Source organism: Podarcis muralis, chromosome 7, assembly GCF_964188315.1.
Source record: "Podarcis muralis chromosome 7, rPodMur119.hap1.1, whole genome shotgun sequence".
Lineage (NCBI taxonomy): Eukaryota > Metazoa > Chordata > Lepidosauria > Squamata > Lacertidae > Podarcis > Podarcis muralis.
The window spans coordinates 29,310,561-29,331,872 of NC_135661.1; the positions used below are offsets into that span (position 1 = coordinate 29,310,561).

A 21,312-nucleotide genomic window follows, 5' to 3' on the forward strand; every position below is an offset into this window, starting at 1 on the left:
TGATCAATACTGGCCGGTTGATACTGGCCTAGTGCCCACATGCTGAAAATCAATAACTGTTGGGATCTGTGAACAGCTGCCCCTTGTGGCAAATATAATGCCATGAAAAACCTTAGTTTCAGATATTTGCTTATGAGGTCTGAGCTGGCAGTGAATGAGCCGGAATGAGACCTTGCGGGTGCCGCAGATAACCTGATGAAGATGTCAACCCAGTGTGCAGCAACTGTGAAAACGGCAAATTCCATGCAAGGGAGCACTAGGAAAGGAATAAGACTGCTGATATCACCATGCCGTTAAAATGATCCATGATGCAAACTCACCTGGAATACCAGGTAGAGCCCTGGCCTCAGAAAGGATATTGTAGAGTTGGGAAAGGTTCAGGAAAGAGCAACCAAAATGATCAAGGGGATGGAGAGACTCCCAGGTAAGGAAAGGTTGCAGTGTTTGGGGACTTTATAGTTTAGAGAAAAAGTGACTAAGAGGCAACACAATTGAAGTTTGTAAAATGATGCATGGCATCGAGAAAGCAGATAGGGAAAAGTTTATTTTCTCCCTCTCTCATAACAATAGAGTCAGAGATGACTTACACAGTGCAGGAGAGGAACAAGAATCTGAGCAATTCAGCATTACTCTTCCCTATCTGCAATCCAGCAAATTAACTCTGATCAACTCCTTCTGATGTCAGCAAGCGGGAAAGGAGTCTGCTCAGGGCCAATCTGCATGCCACTGCAATTAGCGACGGTCAGTCGATGATGGTTCAAGCATTGCATTGCCGTGGTTCCCCCCCTCCCCTCGTGACTCAGACCTGTCAGATGTTGGTATGGAACAGCAGGATTATCCTTTGTCCAAACCTTAACCCTTGGGTAAAACATCAATTAGCAGCAACCTGAGGTATCTGCTTAGAAAACACCAGCAGAAGCAGGGGGAGGGGGATCTGGAGATGCTGAGCGCATCATTTTGGTTGCAGAGAAGATTAGAGAAACAGCATTTTCCAGGCCTTTGAAAGGGCTGATGGGGTGGGGGGGGGGGCAGAGAATGATGCTTGTGTTTCCCAGCTGGAGAAAAGAAGAGATATTTTGGTGAAACACGTAACGGTCCATACCAGCTAATATTTCACAGGAGGCAAAAAGGGAAAGCTTTTGAGGATGTGTAACACTTGCGGTCCCATACCAGGATGAGCCCTGGACACCCAATTTACATGTGGCTGGGGGGTGGGTCTAAGTGATGCCTTCATTCACCCACACAATCCATGGGCTGCACCAGTTAGCAAGCAAAGAAAGCACCCGTGAGCATCCTGTGACACATTGTTAATAGCTCAAAATGAATATTGCCAACCACAGGCAGTGGCATGGTAGATTGCACATCACATCTCGGGCTCAATTTGCATAGCCCTATAAAAGAAGGGACGTGAGTGGCACTGTGGGTTAAACCACAGAGCCTAGGACTTGCCGATCAGAAGGTCGGCGGTTCGAATCCCTGTGACAGGGTGAGCTCCCGTTGCTCGGTCCCTGCTCCTGCCAACCTAGCAGTTCGAAAGCACGTCAAAGTGCAAGTAGATAAATAGGTACCGCTCCGGCAGGAAGGTAAACGGCGTTTCCATGCACTGCTCTGGTTCGCCAGAAGTGGCTTAGTCATGCTGGCCACATGACCTGGAAGCTGTACGCCGGCTCCCTCGGCCAATAAAGTGAGATGAGCGCCGCAACCCCAGAGTCGGTCATGACTGGACCTAATGGTCAGGGGTCCCTTTACCTTTACCTTTTTATAAAAGAATGCAAGTAAATATGTGAGGGGCTTTGCCTGTGGAGAAGGGAGCATGCAAGATTTACTCCCCACATGCCCACCCTCCACTCCGGCTCCAACAGGAACCCATTCCCCCTTCCCTGAACAGGAGTCAGCATGCATAGAAATGATTGCAGGGTGTGGGGCTCACATGCATTCCCACCATTTGTCACCCCAGTTCAAGCCCTCACTTAAACTCTGTCTAAATATGGGGCAGTGCTATGGCGGCTACACCTTTAGAGTCGTAGGAACTTGCATGGAAGCAGTTTTATTTGATATAGTCAACCAAGGGAGTGGCTAATGTCGAGCCTGTAGCCTTATGGCATCAACTGTTTTCATAGACCTCGGAAGTCTATAAAGCTCTATACAACTTAGACCCAGGCTATCTGAAAGACCGTTTCCCCTCATATGAACATGCCCTGGCTCTGAGTTCTTCAGGGGAGGAGGCCCTTCTCCCAGTCCTGCCACTTTGAAGGCATGCTTGGTGGAGATGCAAGAGAAGGCCTTCTTGGTGTCTGGCCCCAGACTTTGGAATGCCCTTCCACGAGAAAACAGACTGGCTCCCTCCTCGTTCTCCAGCCGGTAGGTGAAGATTTGTTCCAATAAAATCACTGATTTTTAGGAAAGTGCTGGGGCTATGATGTTTTTACTCTATGTGTGTGTGTTTAATTCTATTAAACCTTTAATTCTATTACTGTTTAATTGTTTTTAAGGGTGTTTTTTTCCTACCCCCATCCCCACCCACCCCACACCTGTTTTGTCTGTAAGCCACCTTAACTTCCTATCAGGAGGCAAGACAGGATATAAATAATAAGAACAATATGTGAAAGCCTAGTCAACAAAAAGAGTAAAATTTGGTTGTAGAATGGGCTATACTGTGAACCTAAGAACATAGGAAGATCCTGTAGCTGGATCAGTCCCAAAGTTATTCAAGTCCAGCATCCTATTCTCACAGGATGTCCAAGCAGGAGCCAAGTGCTACAGTGTCTCCCTCCCAGCAAACTGGCATTCAGATGTATCTACTGCCTCTGACAGTGGAGGTAGAACAGGTATAGGCAAACTCAGCCTAGTGGTCAGGGATGATGGGAGCTGTAGTCCCAAAACATCTGAAGGGCCAAGTTTGCCTATGCCTGAGGCAGAACATAGCTATTGTGGCTCGTGGTGAGTTACTATCATTATCCCCTGTGGCAAAATGGGGAGGCTAAGGGTCAAAACAAGCTGAGGGGTTGCCCTAACCCTCATGCCTCCCATATTATTCCTGATGAATTGGCATGCATTCCCCAAGCCGTTTTTTCCACTTGCAAAGGAAGACTTTTCCACTTGTATGAGGAAGACTTTGAGCTCACCTCATCTTCTTTGAGGAAGGGTTTTGAAAGCCCTTAAAAGTTGGTTTGTGAGCATCGCTGGGGACCGCTTTGCCAGTGCTTTCAATTCAAAGTAATTCCACCCATCCCTTGGTGCAGAGGGTGCAATTTCATTCCGGCTTGAGCATCCTGTACACTGTCCATCCCATCCCCACCACTAAAAATGTATGGTTCAGCTTATTTCCATTCCATCTCACTTGCATTTTATTGTAGGCTTATTTCCAAATTTTGCGCGCTAAAAATGAAATGGCAACGAAAGAAAATGCATTTAAATTGCACACATTTTACAGATGCATAAGAACTTTGCTGGATCAGGCCAGTGGCCCATCTTGACCAGCATCCTCTTCCCATAGTAAACCAGCAACTCATGCAGAGACACAAGAGGCAGCCTTGTCTAAGGGATGAGCCCACCCTACCAGCTGAAGAAGACACAATTTTATTATTTCATTTACTTAGGGCATTCATAGACCAGCTTTTTTCTCCAATGAGTTGAAGGTTGCATGCACAGTTCTCCTCCCTCTCCATTCAATCCCTCACAACAACCCTGTGAGGTAGGTTAGGCTGAGATGCAGCAACTGTGAATCCAGGTCACCCAGTGGAGCTTCATTGCCAAGTCAGGAGATTTGAACTCTGGTCTCCCAGGTTGCAGACCGACACTCTAGCTGCTGTATCGAACTGGCTCACCATTTACTGCCCACAACAGAGGCTGAGTGTAAGGAAGTTTGCCCAGAACCCTGATTCAGCCAGGGACACAGTGGAAAGCTTCCTCTCTACATTATTGCTTTGGGTTTCCAAGAGTGTCCAATTGTGTGCTTCTATGAGGCATCGGCCTTCTTTTATGGCACACAAGTGCGCTGTAACACGATATAATGTCTAACAAGATGTAACATTGTGTACTGAAGCCAAGATTATATACATCATGTATTATTGATCAAGAGGAACTCTCGTAAAGTTTTATAAAAAGAAAGTTGTTATTGGGTTTTTGAAAAGAAAAAAGAAAAGAGGGAGGGGGGGAAAACCTTGCAATTTTTCTCAAAGTCAGGGATAATGCCTAGCAACACTCTCCCCTCCAGGGGAAGATCCTGAAATACATGCCCTTTCCTGTTCATTCCCCACAACAGAGCGATGCTCTCTCAGTATCAGCGTGTGGGGGCGGAACTTGCTCCACTTCAAACACATGTCGAACTCTGTTGCCAATAGCAACGGAGCTCCAGAAAGCCTGCTTCACATCCTCGGAAGTGGAGGCACCTCCCGGAGGGTGTTGGGGCAGGAGCAACGACTGAATCAGTAAGTAATCGGAATTGGTAGCAAGATGTCTGTTGGAAGGGTGAATGGGCACACGTTCCCTCCGTCCCTCCTCACCTAATCTCCAGGTTTCAGCTACAAATAGCATAAGAGGCGGGGGCCTCCCAGTCTGCGACCCCCTGCCTTTTTGTAGCAAACCACTCTAAGCAAGCTGATTATCCTGTAAGGTCCAGGTAGTGAATGAGATAGAAATTATTTCATAATTTAATGCAAATCTACCTGATTTGCATTTTCTGAGCCACCATATGAACAAAAAAAAAAAAAATTATGAACCCCCTACAGTAGTGAGTTCCATAGTTTAACTATGCACAGCACCCTTCAAAATTCACACTTCTTCATATCTGCAATTATTATTACCATAGCTGTCAACTTTTCCCTTTTCTTGCGAGGAATCCTATTCGGAATAAGAGCATTTCCCTTTAAAAAAGGGAAACGTTGACAGCTATGATTATTACCCACCTGTCACCAGCAGGTCGCAGGGTGGGATACAACAATTTAAAACTGATAATTGAAAACAATTGAAGCATATTACATTCACAAAGGCAGGGCGGGTCCTCAAAACACACATATCAGGTGCCAAAGGCAAGAGTTAGGGTTAGGAGTTAGCTCCCGCTTCTGCACAGTCCTCCTCCTTAAAAAGTATATATAACCATCTGTAGTGCCCAAAGAAATGGTGTATATTATGGAATATAAACCTGCAGGAATGGATTCTATAATGCAAAATGAATACATCAGGAGAAAAGCATGTGCAAAATGCATGTGAGCTTTAAGGCAGGATGCAAGAGAGAGAGAAAGAGAGAGAGAGAGAGAGAGAGAGAGAGAGAGAGAGAGAGAGAGAGAGAGAGAGAGGTGTATTGGTTAGAGTACTGGACTAGGACCCAAGAGACCCAGGTTCAATTTTACACTTGGCCATGAAGCTGGGTGACCTTGGGCCAGTCACTGCCTCTCGGCCTAACCTGCCTCACAGTGTTGTTGTGAGGATTAAATGAATAAATGAGGAACATTGAGGCTGAGAAGTGGTGACTGGCTGGCTCAAGAATATCTTCACAGCTGAGCAGGGATTTGAACCCAGCTCTCCCATCTTCTATTCCATCTACATCACACTGGTTCTTTGCTTTCCTTAAATACCCAAGCAAACACTGCACAGATATTATCTCATCAAAAGTCCATCCATATAATATTGGAATCAAGCATTATGTGTAGCAGCACCTAACCACCAAAACTCTGTCTTTCTCTCTCTCCCCCTCTCCTGCTATCAGACAGGCTTTGTAGTCTTTCCAGCGCTGAATGAAAGTGTTCCTTTTTCAACCAGGCTCTCAAGTAGAGAGGTATTAGGGTTTTTTTTAATATATATATATATATAAAATATAAAAAACCCAAGTCTGTATGAAATTTGAAATTGTTTTCCTCCATGGAATTGCTTTTCCACATGTGAAATTGTTTTAATTGCTTTTATGTATGAAGTCCTTTCGTGTAGGTTTTCATTTCTGCTGTTTTTGTTTCTTAAATCGCATAGGAAGCAATTCATAAATGAAAACCAACCAGTGAATAAAATTCCAAAGATTGATTGCTACCTCCTCCTGCCTGACTCAAGCTGGAACAAGACATTATTCACCTTGGAGCCACAAGGCTGCTATCAGGAGACGCGGCAAGCAAAATGATGTACTTTAGAGTTCCCGAGTCTAGAAATAAATCTGGATAAATATCAGATGCATCCTTAGCCATGTTGCCATCATGCATTTAGGATAATAGAATGGTAGAATCACAGAATTGTGGTGCTGGAAGGTTCCCCCAAGGGCAATCTAGTCTGACCCCAAGCAATGCATGAATCACAGCTAAAGAAGCCCTGACAGATAGCCATCCAAACCTCTGTCTGCAAACCTCCAGTGAGGGAGGGGCCACCACTTCCTGAAGGAGTCTGTTCCACTGTTGAATGGCTCTCACAATCAGAAAGTTCTTCCTTGTATTTAGTCGGAATCCCTTTGCCTGCCATTTGAATCCATTGGTTTGGGTCCTACCCTCCAGAGCTGCAAAAAATAAACTTCCTCCATCTTCTATGTGATGGTGTCAGGGAGTGGCAGGTTCTGAAGGGTATGTGGCGCAGGCAGAGGACCAGCAGAGCGACCCCGAAGAAGGGAGCAGTGATTTATGGCATATGACATTGCCTGCAAGGCAGGAGTCAGGGGAGGGTCAGGGCAGACCGAGAGAGAGGAAGGTGTGCCAGATGTGCCAGAAGAAGAAGAGGCTGTTTAGCCAACAGACGGGTCAGTAGACTCCCCACAAAGTTCCCCCACCCAGCATCTCCTAAAACCAGGAGGGGCTTGAAGTGGGAAGGGCAGTGGCACCTTCCATGCAGAAGTTGCAGCTTGTGGGTGGGCGACCTGTCAGGGAAATGTATATAAGCCGGCAAAGGGGAAGGTTTTCCCTGTTGCTGCAACTGCTCCACAGGGCCCAGATTTGTGGACAGCTGCCTAGAAGCATGAGGACACGGGTGGCACTGTGGGTTAAACCACAGAGCCTAGGACTTGCCGATCAGAAGGTCGGTGGTTCAAATCCCCACAATGGGGTGAGCTCCTGTTGCTCGGTCCTTGCTCCTGTCTACCTAGCAGTTCACAGTGCAAGTAGATAAATAGGTACCACTCCGGCGGGAAGGTAAATGGCATTTCCGTGCGCTGCTCTGGTTCGCCAGAAGCGGCTTAGTCATGCTGGCCACATGACCCGGAAGCTGTACACTGGCTCCCTCGGCCAATAAAGCGAGATGAGCGCCACAACCCCAGAGTCGACCATGACTGGACCTAATGGTCAAGGGTCCCTTTACCTTTACCTAGAAGCATGTGTGCATGTGTGCATGCCTATCCAGAGCATGGAGGAAGCTGCTGTCAGTGTTTCTCTTGCCTATATTGGTAACTAACAAGCATGTGCCTTCCTTATCTGGGACAGGCTGTGACAGACAGCCCTTTGAGTATTTGAAGATGGCTATCACATCACCTCTCAGTCTTCTCTCCTCCAAGCTGAGCATACCCAACTCCCTCAGCCGTTCTTCATAGCCGTTCTTGATCAACCTGGTCACCCTCCTCTGAACACCTTCCAGCTTGTCACAGAATCATAGAATTGTAGAGTTGGAAGGGACCACTTGGGTCATCTAGGCCAACCCCCTTGCAATGCAGGATTCTTTGCCCAAGGTGAGGCTCAAACCCACAACCTTGAGATTAAGAGTCTCATGCTCTACCGACTGAGCTATCCCAATATCCTTTGGACTGTGGTGCCCAGAACTGGACATAGCACTCCAAGTTGATAGTGCCACACCACGAGTAGTCAATACAGCAACCTTCTGATATTGTGGTATACAGCTCCCATTGTCTCTGATCCTTAACTTTTGCTGGCTAGGCCTGATGAGAATTGTAATCTAAATCTGGAGGTGGCTGCACTAGCTAAAGAGCAGATGCAAGACTGCTGCTTTTCCTTTTCATTTCAGCAGCCTACCAAACACTCCTTCTAATGCCTAGTTCAGTATTCAGGGAAAGGAATAAGTTAATATCTATTTCTCCCTAGAAGATGGGTCCATTAGAGAAATTAATCTGGGTATAGATTATACTGTAAATTCCAACAATTCCTCTCTTTCCCTTTTATTAAAGAGAAGCATCTTTCTGGGCTCTACGAGTCACAACCAACATTCTCTGCGATTTAATTTACTTCATGTGTGGCAAAGGGCCTTCCAGTCTAAACTTCTGTAATAGCAAACATAATTTGCAATAAATGGAAAGTCCACTTCCAGCTGCTGAGCGAATGGAATCGGTGCGTTGCGCTATGAGGAATGAGCATGGCGCTTAGATTCGATTACAGGGCTCCCACGTGTGGATTTACTGAGCTTACAGACAAACCCCCTTTAAACCCCCAGTGAGTACCACACATAAAAATGAAGGATCAGAGGGAGGGAAGGAGGGAGTTCCAGTTTGCTCAGTTGCTGAACATTTTCCTTGAAATGCATTTCATTCCATTTTCAACTGTAATCCTTTTGTTCGTTTGTTTCTTTACTAGAAAACTACTCCCAAGAAGGGGTCCATGCTAGAAGTTTATAAAAGTATGCATGCATGGCATGGAAAAAGTGGAAGGAGAAAGGGATAGGGTTTCCCCCTTCTCTCATAAGACATTCGAACTCGTGGACATCCAGTGAAACTAAATGTTGAAAGAGCCAAGGCAGACAAAATTAAACCCTTCTTCACACAACACATAGTTAAACTGTGGAACTCCCTGCCACAGGATGCAGTGGTGGCTACCAATTTAGATGGCTTATAAAGGGGATTAGACAAATCCATGGAGGAGAGGACTATCAGTGGCTACTAACCTTGATGACAATGCTCTGCCTCTACCGTCAGAGGCAGTAATGCTTCTGAATACCAGTTTCTGGAAGCCACAGGATGGGGAGAGTGATCTTATGCTTGAATCCTGCTTGCAGGCTTCCCATCATAGGTATCTGAGTGGCCACTGTGTACTAGATGGGCCATTGTCCTGATCCGGCAGGCACTTATTGTGCTCTTATGTCCAGGTCATTAGAGGGCTCAGGGGAAAGACTATGTCTTTTTACCGCTTGAAACAAAAGGCTAGAGAGTTGCCTCCTTCGCCTCAGGTGCAAATGCTGACCAGACTGGGAGCTGAATCTTCCTTCAACACTGCCAACATGATGGTATCCTCCACCACACTGGAAGTCAACAAGGAAGTTTAGAGGGAGCAGGGATTGGCCAACTGGTACATAGACACCTTTCTTCCACCACCTCTCCACCACTGCCCCCTGCCCCCCCCCCCCAGTATCTGCCATCTGAGGCAACTGCCTAATGATAGGACAGTCCTAAGTAACTTACCAGCATGCAACTGTGTTCAAGAAAATTATTTTGGCATTAAGGAAACCACACTGTGGGTTTTCTATAATGGGTTGCAAAATGGCAGAGGGGTGATGAGGATCAGGTGGGCTACACAGATGGGCTAAGCAGTTAATTCTGTCCCATTTCGGTCTCAATACTAACAACAAGAAATTGAGCCTTTAGTGTCATTGGCCCAGTATGGGGTAATGCTTTGCAAACAGATGATTCAGAAAGCTCCTTTTGTGCCAACTTTTAAATACTTGCTGAAAACCTTTCTATTCTATCAGGCAATTGATAATACAGCTTTCCACAGTAGTTTCCTAATTCCAGATTTTAACTTTTTTATATGACTTTTATTGCATGGTTTTATATAAAATTGTTGTGAACCACTCTGATATCACGTTCTATGAATTAGTGGTACGTGTGTGTTACATTTCTGTTACGTAGTATGCCCCTTCATCCAATCACAATAGAAACCCAGTGTGTTTGTTTGTTTTCCTGCTTGGATGAACAACTGGAAATGAAACACAACATTTGCACACATGCAAGCAAATACATACAAATCTAAAAGCAATCTATAAATATACCTGAAGTGTCTCCTGGGATCTTGGGTGGAGGGGCACCAACCTCTTTTCTGTTCCCATCAGAAGTGGCAGGTGGTACCATTGTGCTAATCACACCGGGGTTGTTCTTGGGTGTGCCAATCCCAGGGCCAGGTCCTTCTGGCTGAACCGTCGTGGAAGCCGCAGTTGTGGTGGTGATCGTGGTGGTGGTGGTGGTGGAGATGGTGGTGGTCTTGTGTCGCAAAACAGAGATGGTGGTGGCACTGCCATAAATTCCCGAGAAGCTCTCCAGGGTTTCCAAAGGGCTTGTGGACCCCCAGACAATCACCTCGGTCTCTGGAGTGGGCTTGCCAATTGCCCGGAGGTACCTTTTCCTCCTCCTCAAGTAAGTCTGGTATGCTGTACTCCCGTCTGCCAGAGAAGGGTCTGATCTGGCGGGGACAAAGTGCTCGGGGTGCCCATTTTCCCAGAGGAGGTCCGTGGCTTTGTGTAGACGTTTGGAATGATACGTACTGGCCAGCTGTCCGTTAGACCGTTCCAAATAGGGGAAAGCATGGTTCCCCGGAAGCCCATAACTCCTGGCCTGCTGCCCGGATCTAAGACTCCACAAAGGACTATGCCAGAATCCATGTCGGTCACGGTGACCCGGTCTTTGCAAGGGCCTATGACCGTGGCCCAAAGATTCACAAGAGGTGAAATCCATGGCAAGTCGGAACATGGCTATTAAAATCCAAGCATGGCTTCGTACAGGATAACCTGACCTGCAGATAGACACAGAGCTGTGTTAGAAAGAAGCAAACAAACAGAAAAGTCAACAGAGTTCATTCAAGGGGAGTGTTGCAGGATGACGCACTGAAACTCTCCAGACTGTTGCTCATGGATCTGGCAGTTCTGCTTGTCTCCGAAATCTTATCTCACATGAGTGGCTAACAAATCAGAGAGTGGGCTAGCTCTGAAATTTCTTCCCTGGCACACAAACCTTTGGGTGGTGAAGATTTGTTGGATTTCAACACAGGTTGCCCTTTAAATGTGACATTTTACATGGTTGAGTCAGCAAGAGTGGAGTCCAAGCAGGACTGGACCATACTGTTATCCCAAATGTGCAAATTGGCTCAACGTTTTTGGTTAATGAGCACTTTTGTTTCCAGAGCTGGAACACCTCCTCAGACACCTTAAAGGTCTCCCTACCCACATTTGCCAAAATGTTTTCTCAAAATATATCTAGTTGATGCCCACAATATTGAACAGATGACATTTCTTCATATATATATATATATATATAGAGAGAGAGAGAGAGAGAGAGAGGTACCTTGGGTTACAAACGCTTCAGATTACAAACACTTCGGGTTACAAACTCCGCTAACCCATAAGTAGTACCTAAGGTTAAGAACTTTACCTCAGGATGAGAACAGAAATCATTCAGCAGAAGTGCGGCAGCAGCAGGAGGCCCCATTAGCTAAAGTGGTACCTCAGGTTAAGAACGGTTTCGGGTTAAGAACAGACCTCTGGAAGGAATTACCGTAAGTTTGTAACCTGAGATACCATTATATATATATATATATATATATATATATATATATATATATATATATATATATATATGACTGTCATCAGGCTGCTCCATAATCCTGGATTTGCATGAAGTCAGAGGGCAGCCTCTGATGAAGGATTTGTAGTGCTTCATCACAGTCTTGGGAGTTGCATGGCCAAGGTATGGGGGGGGGGAGCAAAGGAGAAGTCAGGAAATAAAATTGGGTTTTAAACAACCGCCGAGGTTTGATTAGAGCAGGGATGGAGGTACACAGAGTAGCTGTGATGGGATATGGGGGAGTGCCTGAAGGAGTTGTGAGGGGATTTGAGATTTGGGTGTAAAGAGAGAGGTGAGGATTGGCAAGGGGGTTGGTGGGTTGGTGGCGGGTAGGCAAGGTTGGCAAGCACTATGAGAAGGGGTGGTAGCCCCTAATGAATTCCATATTTGCTATTTGACAGCTGACACACAGTAGCATTGATGGATGATATACACAAGCATTTTGCAGTTTTCAAATGTCACATTCAGAATTGGATATTTGGGCAAAAATTGAATATCGGTGAATCTAACTTGGCTTCCCATTACCCTGGAAGCCACAGGAGTTGACAGTGCTCTCTGTCCTCAGGCCCTACTTGTAGACTTCCCACAGGCATCTGGTTGGCCACTGTGAGAACAGGATACTGGACTAGATGGTCCCCCTTTGGCCTAATCCAGCAAGGGCTCTTCTTTTCTTCTGAAAAACACTGGGCTATGGGAAGGGAAGGCAGGGAAAGTCACTTTGCCATCGCCACCCACAACCAGCCTTGCTTTGTGGGCCCACAGCATTTACTGCTCAGAGATATACTGCCCTTCAATGCAGAGGTTCGATTTATATCTAATAGCCATCAATCCCTTCCATTGTTCCTCTCAGCAATAACCAGGTTGACTCACTGCCCGGGATTGCAATTTAGCAGCCCTGAGATAAGCCCTTGTATTTTTCCTTCCATCCGGCACATCCAGTAGGCTATAAAACTTACTTTTTTAATGAAATGAAATAGAGATGGAAGAGAGAAGGGAGAGAATGGCTGCATTATGTCTTGCTGACTGGGCATGATGCACAATCAGATCTGGCATGATCACGCAAACTGTTCGGAATGGCTCTGGGTCCTCAAGGGCCTGACACAGCTCTGTGAGACTGCAAAATCCTATCCTGGAAACTCGGCCAGTCTTGGCCACATCTGCTGAGCAGTGAAAGGTCAACAAGATCCAGCTAGTCTCTCTGTAGAAGTATGAACATGAGAATGCAAGAAGAAGCAACCCATCCACTCCAGCATCTTATTTTCCCAGTGGCCAACCATATGCCCAATGGGAAGCCCAGAAGCAGGATGTGAGCACAACTGCATTTCCCCCAGCTGTGATTCTCATGCTAGCGGTCTATAGGAAAGGGACTGAACCTAAAACTGCCAGTATCATAATACTGTTATACAATTCTATGGTGCAGCCACAGTTGGAATACTGTGTGCAGTTCTTGTTGGCTAACCTCAAAAAAGGATATTACAGTGGTACCTCGGGTTACAAACACCTCGGGTTACAAACACTTTGGTTACAGACTCCACTAAATATTTTTTCCTATTTTCTCCTTCTGTCGTAACATTGGAACTTGTGGACATCCTGTGCAACTTAATGTTGGGAGATTCATGACATGTCAGGTGTCAGAGGACCCAACCCCCCACAGTAGGTTGCTAGGAATGGATAAGACAAGGAAAGTTATTACCAGTGCTTTTTATTCAATATTCACAGAGAGAGGCTTAGAAATGCAGCCTCTTGGAGTAATGGTGCTGCTCCCAGTGAAACCCCACCCCCTCCGTCTCTCCCACTTCTTCATGGGTCATCGCTACCAGTGCTGGAAAGGGCATTTTGCCTTTGAGCTCTTTGCTCTCCTACTTTCAAGGCCCGCCATGTTCTGGGAGAGGAGGGGGATCTGGAATGCTTTCTAAAGACACTGAGTCCATCAGTTGTCTCTCCCCTGGTGCTTCTTCTTCCTCTTCTCCCATTATTTCCCAGTCCCCCCCCCAACTGCCTCTCAGCTGTAACCTCCCTCAAACCCTGTTGTAATTCTGAACTGTCTCCTTCTTCTCAGGAAGGGTCAGACTGGGGAGGTGGTCTCCACCATTCCTCCTCTGCCCAGTCCCTGACAAGACAGATAAAAAGAAAAAGAAGAAAAAGAAAGTATTTCTTCACATGACACATAGTTTGTGGGAATGTTCAGGGATGCAGGAGAGGATATATTGTCTGATTATATCCTTTTCCAACTTGTGTTAACAAGTTCTACAATTTAGCAGAGTAGCATTCCCCCTTTTTAAACTTGCTGCAGATGCGTTTGCTCAGGCTTGCTAATGCCTCTATAATAATTGTTCTGGTATTTTCCCCTTATTCCTTCATAAAAGATAAAACATGATACAGTCTTCTACAAATATATAAAAAATGGTTTACTCACACATTCTGTTCACAATCGGATCCCAGAAGGCAGACTTAGCTTAGAAAAGTAACATATACTTGGAAACTATTCCATAAGAAAACAGTCCCTTTGTCCTCTCTTGGCTGGAAGCCAAGAGGGCATCTTTGGCTAAGCAGATGTTGCTTCTCCGATGCATGTGGAGAAAGAGAGAGGTAGCTGCCCTGCCCTGTGTTTTTGTTGTTACCTGCACAGGTGAGGCCACACCCACCTCTAGTCACATGCAGAGGAAGTCTGTCCCAGCCCAGAAGGAAACAGGAAGTTTACCTGATGGCTGGACAAATATTCCTCCCCATGGGTAAACATGTTCACTCTAGGAATATTGTACTTGACTGCTCTTGTGTTTCACATCCCACATAGTTAAGCTAGGGAACTCAATCCCCCAGGAGGCAGTGGTGGCCACCAACTTGCATGCATTTAAAAGAGGCTTGGAGAAATTCATGGAGGATGGAGTCTATCAATGGCTACCAGTTACAGTGGTTATGCTCTTTATTCAGAGTTACAGGCAGCAATGCTTCTGAATACCAGCTGTTGGAAATGAGTTATATACCAGCTGTGGGGGAGGGAGAAAAACTTTCCTTTATCCACTTGCCCTATGCCTTGCATAGTTTTATTAACTTCTATCATGTTGCCCCCAAAAGAGCACTTTGCTGGGGCGCCCACTCAACATTCGCCCAGTCCTGCAACTGAACCCCATTTTGTTCAGTGGTGGCAGGGAGCACTTCAAGGTGATAACAATCTGAAGCCACAAATCCTGGCACGCTCTGCAGAGGAGGGAACTATTGGCTCTTCAGCACCACCACTGATGATAGCCAACGGGCAGTATTGCAGCTACTGTCCTTAGGTGTGCTAGGAAGAATGCTTCTTTTTTTAGAGGCAGAGATGGTTCATTTGGTTAAATGGCATTGATAGAGGTGTCAGGGGTTGCTTTAGAACTCCCCACACACACACCTCCAAATGGGCCCAATGAGTCCTCCCCCTGCCTTTGCCACCCCTTTTATGATGTCTGGGAAACAATAATTGAAAGACAAAAGAGGGAATCATTCTCCTCTGCTGCAGATCTGCAAGGAAAATCCCAGGCATTGCTGTGGGTAAGTCAAGAGTGCAAGTTTCCAGAGAGAGCATTAAAGCAAGGCTCTTCCTTAATAAAAATGCCCAGCTTTGCTGTCATTTATAATGGCCCGTCAGACTCAGACTTGAGCCCCGGCTAACACTGTTAATGTGATTTGAAATTTCTCCTTGCAGGAGAGGAAGACAGCCAGGGCACAGGGTTGCCTGACAGGGCATCCATCTCCAGGCTCACAATCACCACAGCCCCAAGTATATAACTTCATTCTCTCAACCCTCATGGTGTTTTAACCTCTGTGTCTGCAGACTGGGCAGTCTGTATCCTGTCCACACTACGTAAGCAATTCCTTTTACAACTGAGCAGCAACTTACATTTTGGTCTGGTTTTATGGGATAGCTGAGGAGGCTCTAAGATTTCGTTTGGTCCACAGTTTTACATGGAACAACCCCAATCACACCTCCTGGACTAATACACATATCGGAATGCAGAGATCCCTTCTATTTATTGCACTCCTCCAAATTTTGAAATACAGCTTTGAGCTCAAACAATGGACCAAAATGCGTATAAAAATGCACGTTTCGCATTAAAATGCATGCTTATAAATGAAATCCATAACTATGTTTAGTCTAGGTTTCACCTCCTATATACAACCTTGTACACCATTTTGCCTAACACAGTATGCAAAATCTTTTTGCAAAGCAACTTCTTCTACGCTGCTCTTTGGTATGTTATTTTCCCCAACAGATGCATTTTTAGGCAAACTTTACCCTATTACGTGCATTTTTGTACCCATTACTTGGCTGGAGAACCACATTGCAAAATTCAGAGGAGTGTGAATTTTTGAAGGATGTCTACATTTCAGCCTGTGCACTGTGTTAGTTAAGAGTAAATTAGGTAGGTTTACCTTTAAAGGTGAACTGAATCAAATTTATTCCCCATCCCTAATTTAAAGGTAAAATATGACCTTATCAAAAAAGTGATTTGTTATTTTTTTGCTGTGGTTTGCTTGTATAATAATAATAATAATAATAATAATAATAATAATAATATATTTATACCCCACTCATCTGGCTGTGTTTCCCCAGCCACTCTTGGCAGCTCCCAACAGAATATTAATAATAAAAAAGTGACAACATCAAACATTAAAAACAAGGGCATTCACTGATTGATGCTGAAAGAGGATGGAATGAATATATGAATAAAAGCAAGTGAAACTGATGCGGAAACAGAATAACCTGATCCATCCACCAACCCCTACATGTACTTTATCCTGCCCCCGCTATAGTGAGCAAATCTGAGGGGGGAAATCGCAGACGATTTGGAATGGAGAAACTGTGTGTGTGGGAGGGTCCAGCTGTCTCCCCTGATGGTTGCAGCAGTGACTGCCCTTGTCAAAATCAGTTCCCACTCAAAAGATGCTTTTAGCTCTTTTTAGAAACTGTAGGGGATGATCCAGTCCTGCAACCCTTGATGTCAGGCAACGTTTGGTCCTAATTAAGAGGCCTCAGCTAAGGTCAATCACCAGGTGCTGGAGTTCCAGGAACAGGCAGAGTAGTGGTCAGTCCGTGTGGACAATGGTAGGGCCAGACACAGGTTCAGAGTGAAAAAAATAGGAGAGGAGAGGACAATTCTCCAGAGCAACAATACAGAGCAAAGGAGTAGGCGCTTAGACAATGTCGTCACTAGGGCTGTGCAGCAGATCCAGCTGAATCCCAGATCCTGAACCAAATTGGGTTGACTCAGGATTCAGCCGGTTTGCACCAGGTCAGGTCAGATCAGGTCCATGCAAGATCCAAGGCTGTCAAAAGAGTGGGGAGGCCTGGCAGAGAGAAGAGGAGAACAGAGAAAAGGAAGGAAGCCAACATACATTTCTTTTCCCCATGACCCTGAATGCATGTTTAATGGGAGTTTGCAAACCCTCATCCAAAATTAACACATAGCATTGGGCTGTTTTCATTCATGTTCATCTTCATCCCACATACAAACATTGCAGATCATATCCAGTGCTAATCCTTCTCCGTGTAAACCCTTTGGAATTAATGGGCATGACTAGCCGCAGGCCATTCATTTCCATGGATCTACTCTGAGCACAACTAACAGTCAATGCAACCCTATCAATGTGACTGCACGGCTGCATTAAAATTCTTGTCGAGAAGCATTTGCTGGTGCATCGGCAAAGCACCACAGACAAGAACTCTTGATGTAGTTATGCATGCAGTCCAATCACAATGCAAGAGCAATTCATTGGCGCCATTGATAGTGTAGAAGGTAAAGAATGCACTGCAGGCTGCAGGTGTGGTTTTTTTGTAAGGGAGGGGGCAAATTGCCCTAAAGAGCGCCCTCCTGTGGGCTCACCCCTTCCTCATTCCTGACCCTTCACTCGCTCTTTCCTGCATAGACCCTGCCTGCTTGCTCAGAGGCAAGGAAGGAGCTGATCTGCTTCCTTACTCCAGTCCCGGCTCATTTGCATATACAACAGAGGCAGCAAGGGGTCCAGCAGTGGGGCCAGAGGAGAGGAGGAATTGGTACTGGTCTCATTAATGGTGGGTACAATGACCAGTGCCCATCAACATTGAACCCTTGATGCCAGACCTGGAGAATGACGGAAATGTGCAAGCCATCCACCCACAATGTTCTATACAAAATCCAGACATTTAAACAACAGAGACCCAAACCAATGGATTCAAATGGCAAGAAAGGAGATTCTGACTAAATATTGGGAAGAACTTTCAGAGGGTAAAAGCTGTTTGACAGTGGAATGGGCTATTTCAGATGGTGATGGACTCTCATTCATTGGAAGTTTGTAAGCAGAGTTTGGATGGCCACTCTCGGTTGTGATTCCTGCGTTGCAGAGGGCTGGACTAGATGATCCTTTGGGCTTCCTTCCAAGCCTACAATTCTATGATTCTATGTTTCTTTAAGGGCATCAGAAAGTGCCAAATGCACCCGTTTTCAAAAACAAGTTCCAAGGAGAAATTTGAGTGAGGGAAATTCCGGAAGCCTCTGCCTTGCTCTGATGCTTCCCTCATAAGTGCATGAACTCTCTGTACATGAGGGTCCATTGGACATCTGTGAACATCTCAGTCAAGGGGAAAGGACATCCTTTCTTTTAGATGGCTGGAGAAATCAGCTCATTGGGAACTCAAGATTTCCTATCGCTGTCTCCAAATAGTTTAGTGGTGTGTTGCCTAGACAACCAGAAAACTCCCACACATAGCTATTTTATTCAGGAAGACATCCTGTCAACACACACCATCTTTCTCTTTCTTGTGTGTTCACACACACACACACACGGGTTTGTGTGTCACATGAGATCCTCTGCAACAGATAACTGCGGGGGCTTCAATCCTTCCCAACCCAAATTCTACCTTACCAGGAAATACGGACGCTTTGGTCAATTTGCTTGGCTAGGTCCATCCTTGAGATTCATTCTCCCCTGCCTGACAAGGGGATCATGAACTGTGATGTTAATGGAGATGAGTGAGCAACCTTGATACGGTGTCTTGAAGGAGGAAACTCATTTCTACTTCATGTCAGTAGAATTGCTTTGGGCAACCCGGAAAGGATAGGCTGGCCACTGGCCATACCTTATCATGGGTGATAGTCTGGAGTAAGGATGGAAGGGTGTGCTTCTCCTCAAACTGGAAAGGATCTACCCATTTGTGAGAGTTCCAAGTAAACCTTTGCAAGGCCCATCCAGAATGGCCTATCTAGTCCAGTATCCTGTGTCCAATTCTGGGTGCCATAATTTAAGAAGGATGTTGGCAAGCTGGAATGTGTACAGAGGAGGGTGACCAAGATGGTCAAGGTTCTGGAAACCAACCATGAGGAATGGTTGGGTATGTTTAGCCTAGAAAAGAGGAGACTAAGAGCATATATGATAGCCATCTTCAAATACCTGAATGGCTGTCACATGTCTCCTGCTATGGATGGTAGGGCCCAAACCAGTGGTTTCAAGTTACAAGAAACACTAAACATCAGGAGGAACTTTCTGACGTGAAGAACTGTTCAGCAGTGGAATGTTCTCCCTTGTAGGTGGTGGAGTCTCCGTCATTGGATGTTTTTAAGCAGAAGTTGAATGGCCATCTGTCATGGAGGCTTTAGTGAGATTCCTGCATTGCAGGAGGTTGAACTAGATGACTAGAGATTCCAGCTCTACAGTTCTATGATTCTATACTTTCTTTTACCTGTCCTTAATCTCCAAACGTTCAGCTTCATTGTATCTCCCTTAGTTCTAGCGTGATGAGAGAGAGAGAAAAGCTTTTCACTACCCAATTTCTCCATCCCAGGCATCATTTTACAAACCTCCGTCATGTCACCTCTTTCTCGCCTTTTTTTGTAAACTAAAAAGTCCTGAAAGTTGCAACTTTCCCCCATAGGGGATTTCTTCAATCCACTTGATCATTTTGGGTTATACCTTTTCTGAACCTTTTCCAACTCTACAACATCCTTTTTTTGAAGCAAGACAACAAGAACTGCACACAGTACAGTGGTATCTCAGGTTACATACACTTCAGGTTACATACGCTTCAGGTTACATACGCTTCAGGTTACAGACTCTGCTAACCCAGAAGTAGTGCTTCAGGTTAAGAACCTTGCTTCAGGATAAGAACAGAAATCGTGCTCCGGTGGCACGGCAGCAGCAGGAGGCCCCATTAGCTAAAGTGGTGCTTCAGGTTAAGAACAGTTTCAAGTTAAGAACAGACCTCCGGAACAAATTAAGTACTTAACCCGAGGTACCACTGTATTCCAAATGTGGCTGCAACACAGAATTGTATAATGCTACTATGATACTGGCAGACTTATTTTCAATTCCTTTCCTAATGGTCCCTAGCATGGAATTTGCCCTATGCACAGTTGCCACACACTGGGTTCGCATCTCCACGGAGCTATCCACCATGTCCCCAGGGTCTCATATATACAAAAAGTGGACTCAGTTTTCCAGCTAGGGATGCTGGGAGTTGCAGTCCAGCAACATCTGGAGGGTGCAGGTCCACCACCCACAATATACAGTCAGCAGTTTGAAAGGCGCAAGACACATAAAGCAATGAACAGGAACAGCAATTTTTAAAAATCCTCATCAGCCAAATGCTTTTCTTTCTTTATTGCTGATGCTTTCTTCTGTTAAGTGAGCATTAATCTCCCTTGCTTCATTTCATCCTTACACGAACCTAGGGAATGAGGTGAGGCCAAAAAAGGCAAGTGTACCATCATCGTGAGTTCTGCCTGCTATAACCCATCCATTCCAAGTCCAGTAGGGGGCAATAATTGCTGCAATCAAGTCATAAGGACTAGAAACTTTAAAAAGAAAAATTGAAGCTAAACTGTATTACATGATGAATTCCAGATGAATACTATGACAAATATGTCAATCCCCCCCTCATTTCCACCCCCTAGTCTTTCAGTTTGCCCCATTTCCACTTCAGTTTATATTACGACCCCAGCTTGCCATCTAGCCACAGACTTAATATTCTCCCCCTACTTAACATTACACATTTTTAGAAGAACAGCCTACTTGAATATAAAGGAATATTTATTTAGAAGGAAAGAAAAAGAAAGATTTTTGTTTTGTTTTTTAAAAAAGTGAAGCCATGCTAAAAGAACTCAACCCTCCTCTCTTCTGTGTATAAGCATTTTTTTAGCATCTTGTACGATGGAGAGAGAGAGAAAAAAAAAGATTTTCACCCTTGGCTGCTAAACAAGAAAATAGGTATTTTCCATGTAACAAATTAGGACGGGCAATCAGGCAAACTTATTCGGGCAAAAGAGCTTTCTGGCAATTGCTGTAATCAGCAGGATTCAGGCGGGCTTATTGTGAGGTTAGCTTTACTTAGAGTGCTTTGCATTTTTCTCATTTGAAAATGAACATGGTCCCTCCTTTTAGAAGATAGAGGACACCCTCCCCCAAAAAAGGAGAGCACACAGAGAAAGGCATCCCCATCACCCATTTTTAAAAGACTCAACTGTTCTCTCTGTTTTGTCTTTCTGATCCCAGCTCAAGGATGCTTTGAGTGGAGCTGTTGTGTCAGAAATGGATCTCCCTGCCATTAAGTCATTTTTTTTCTCTTCAAGAGTGGCTTTAGAGGGTCATCAAAAAGTTTGCCTGAACCAAAACAATTTATTTCATTTTGTGCTCAGATTTGTCTACATCAAAGAAAACCTGCAGAGATTCACCCCCTCTCCCCCAAACAGAAATAGTTAGCAGCTCATGGACGGTATTTTGCTTCTTGCCAACATTTAGGCTCTTTTTCCTTCCTCCTGTGTCTTCATTGTCCTTGCCTTCATAGTCCTTCTCTGCCCTTCATGCTATTGGCTGTGGTGAATGGTGAGATTTTGGCTGCTGATGTTGCC

The 21,312-nt window shown here is 45.2% G+C and overlaps 1 protein-coding gene across 4 annotated transcripts in view; it reads right to left on the bottom strand.

The window, feature by feature from the left end:
• AJAP1 (adherens junctions associated protein 1) overlaps positions 1-21,312 on the bottom strand; it is a 120,872-nt gene that overhangs the window by 62,994 nt on the left and 36,566 nt on the right. For all 4 annotated transcript variants that reach the window (XM_028740443.2, XM_028740441.2, XM_077931465.1 and 1 more), the window contains exon 2: positions 9,895-10,631. In XM_028740443.2, the coding sequence (XP_028596276.1) occupies positions 9,895-10,631 (737 nt within the window). The remainder of the gene's footprint in view (positions 1-9,894; positions 10,632-21,312) is intronic.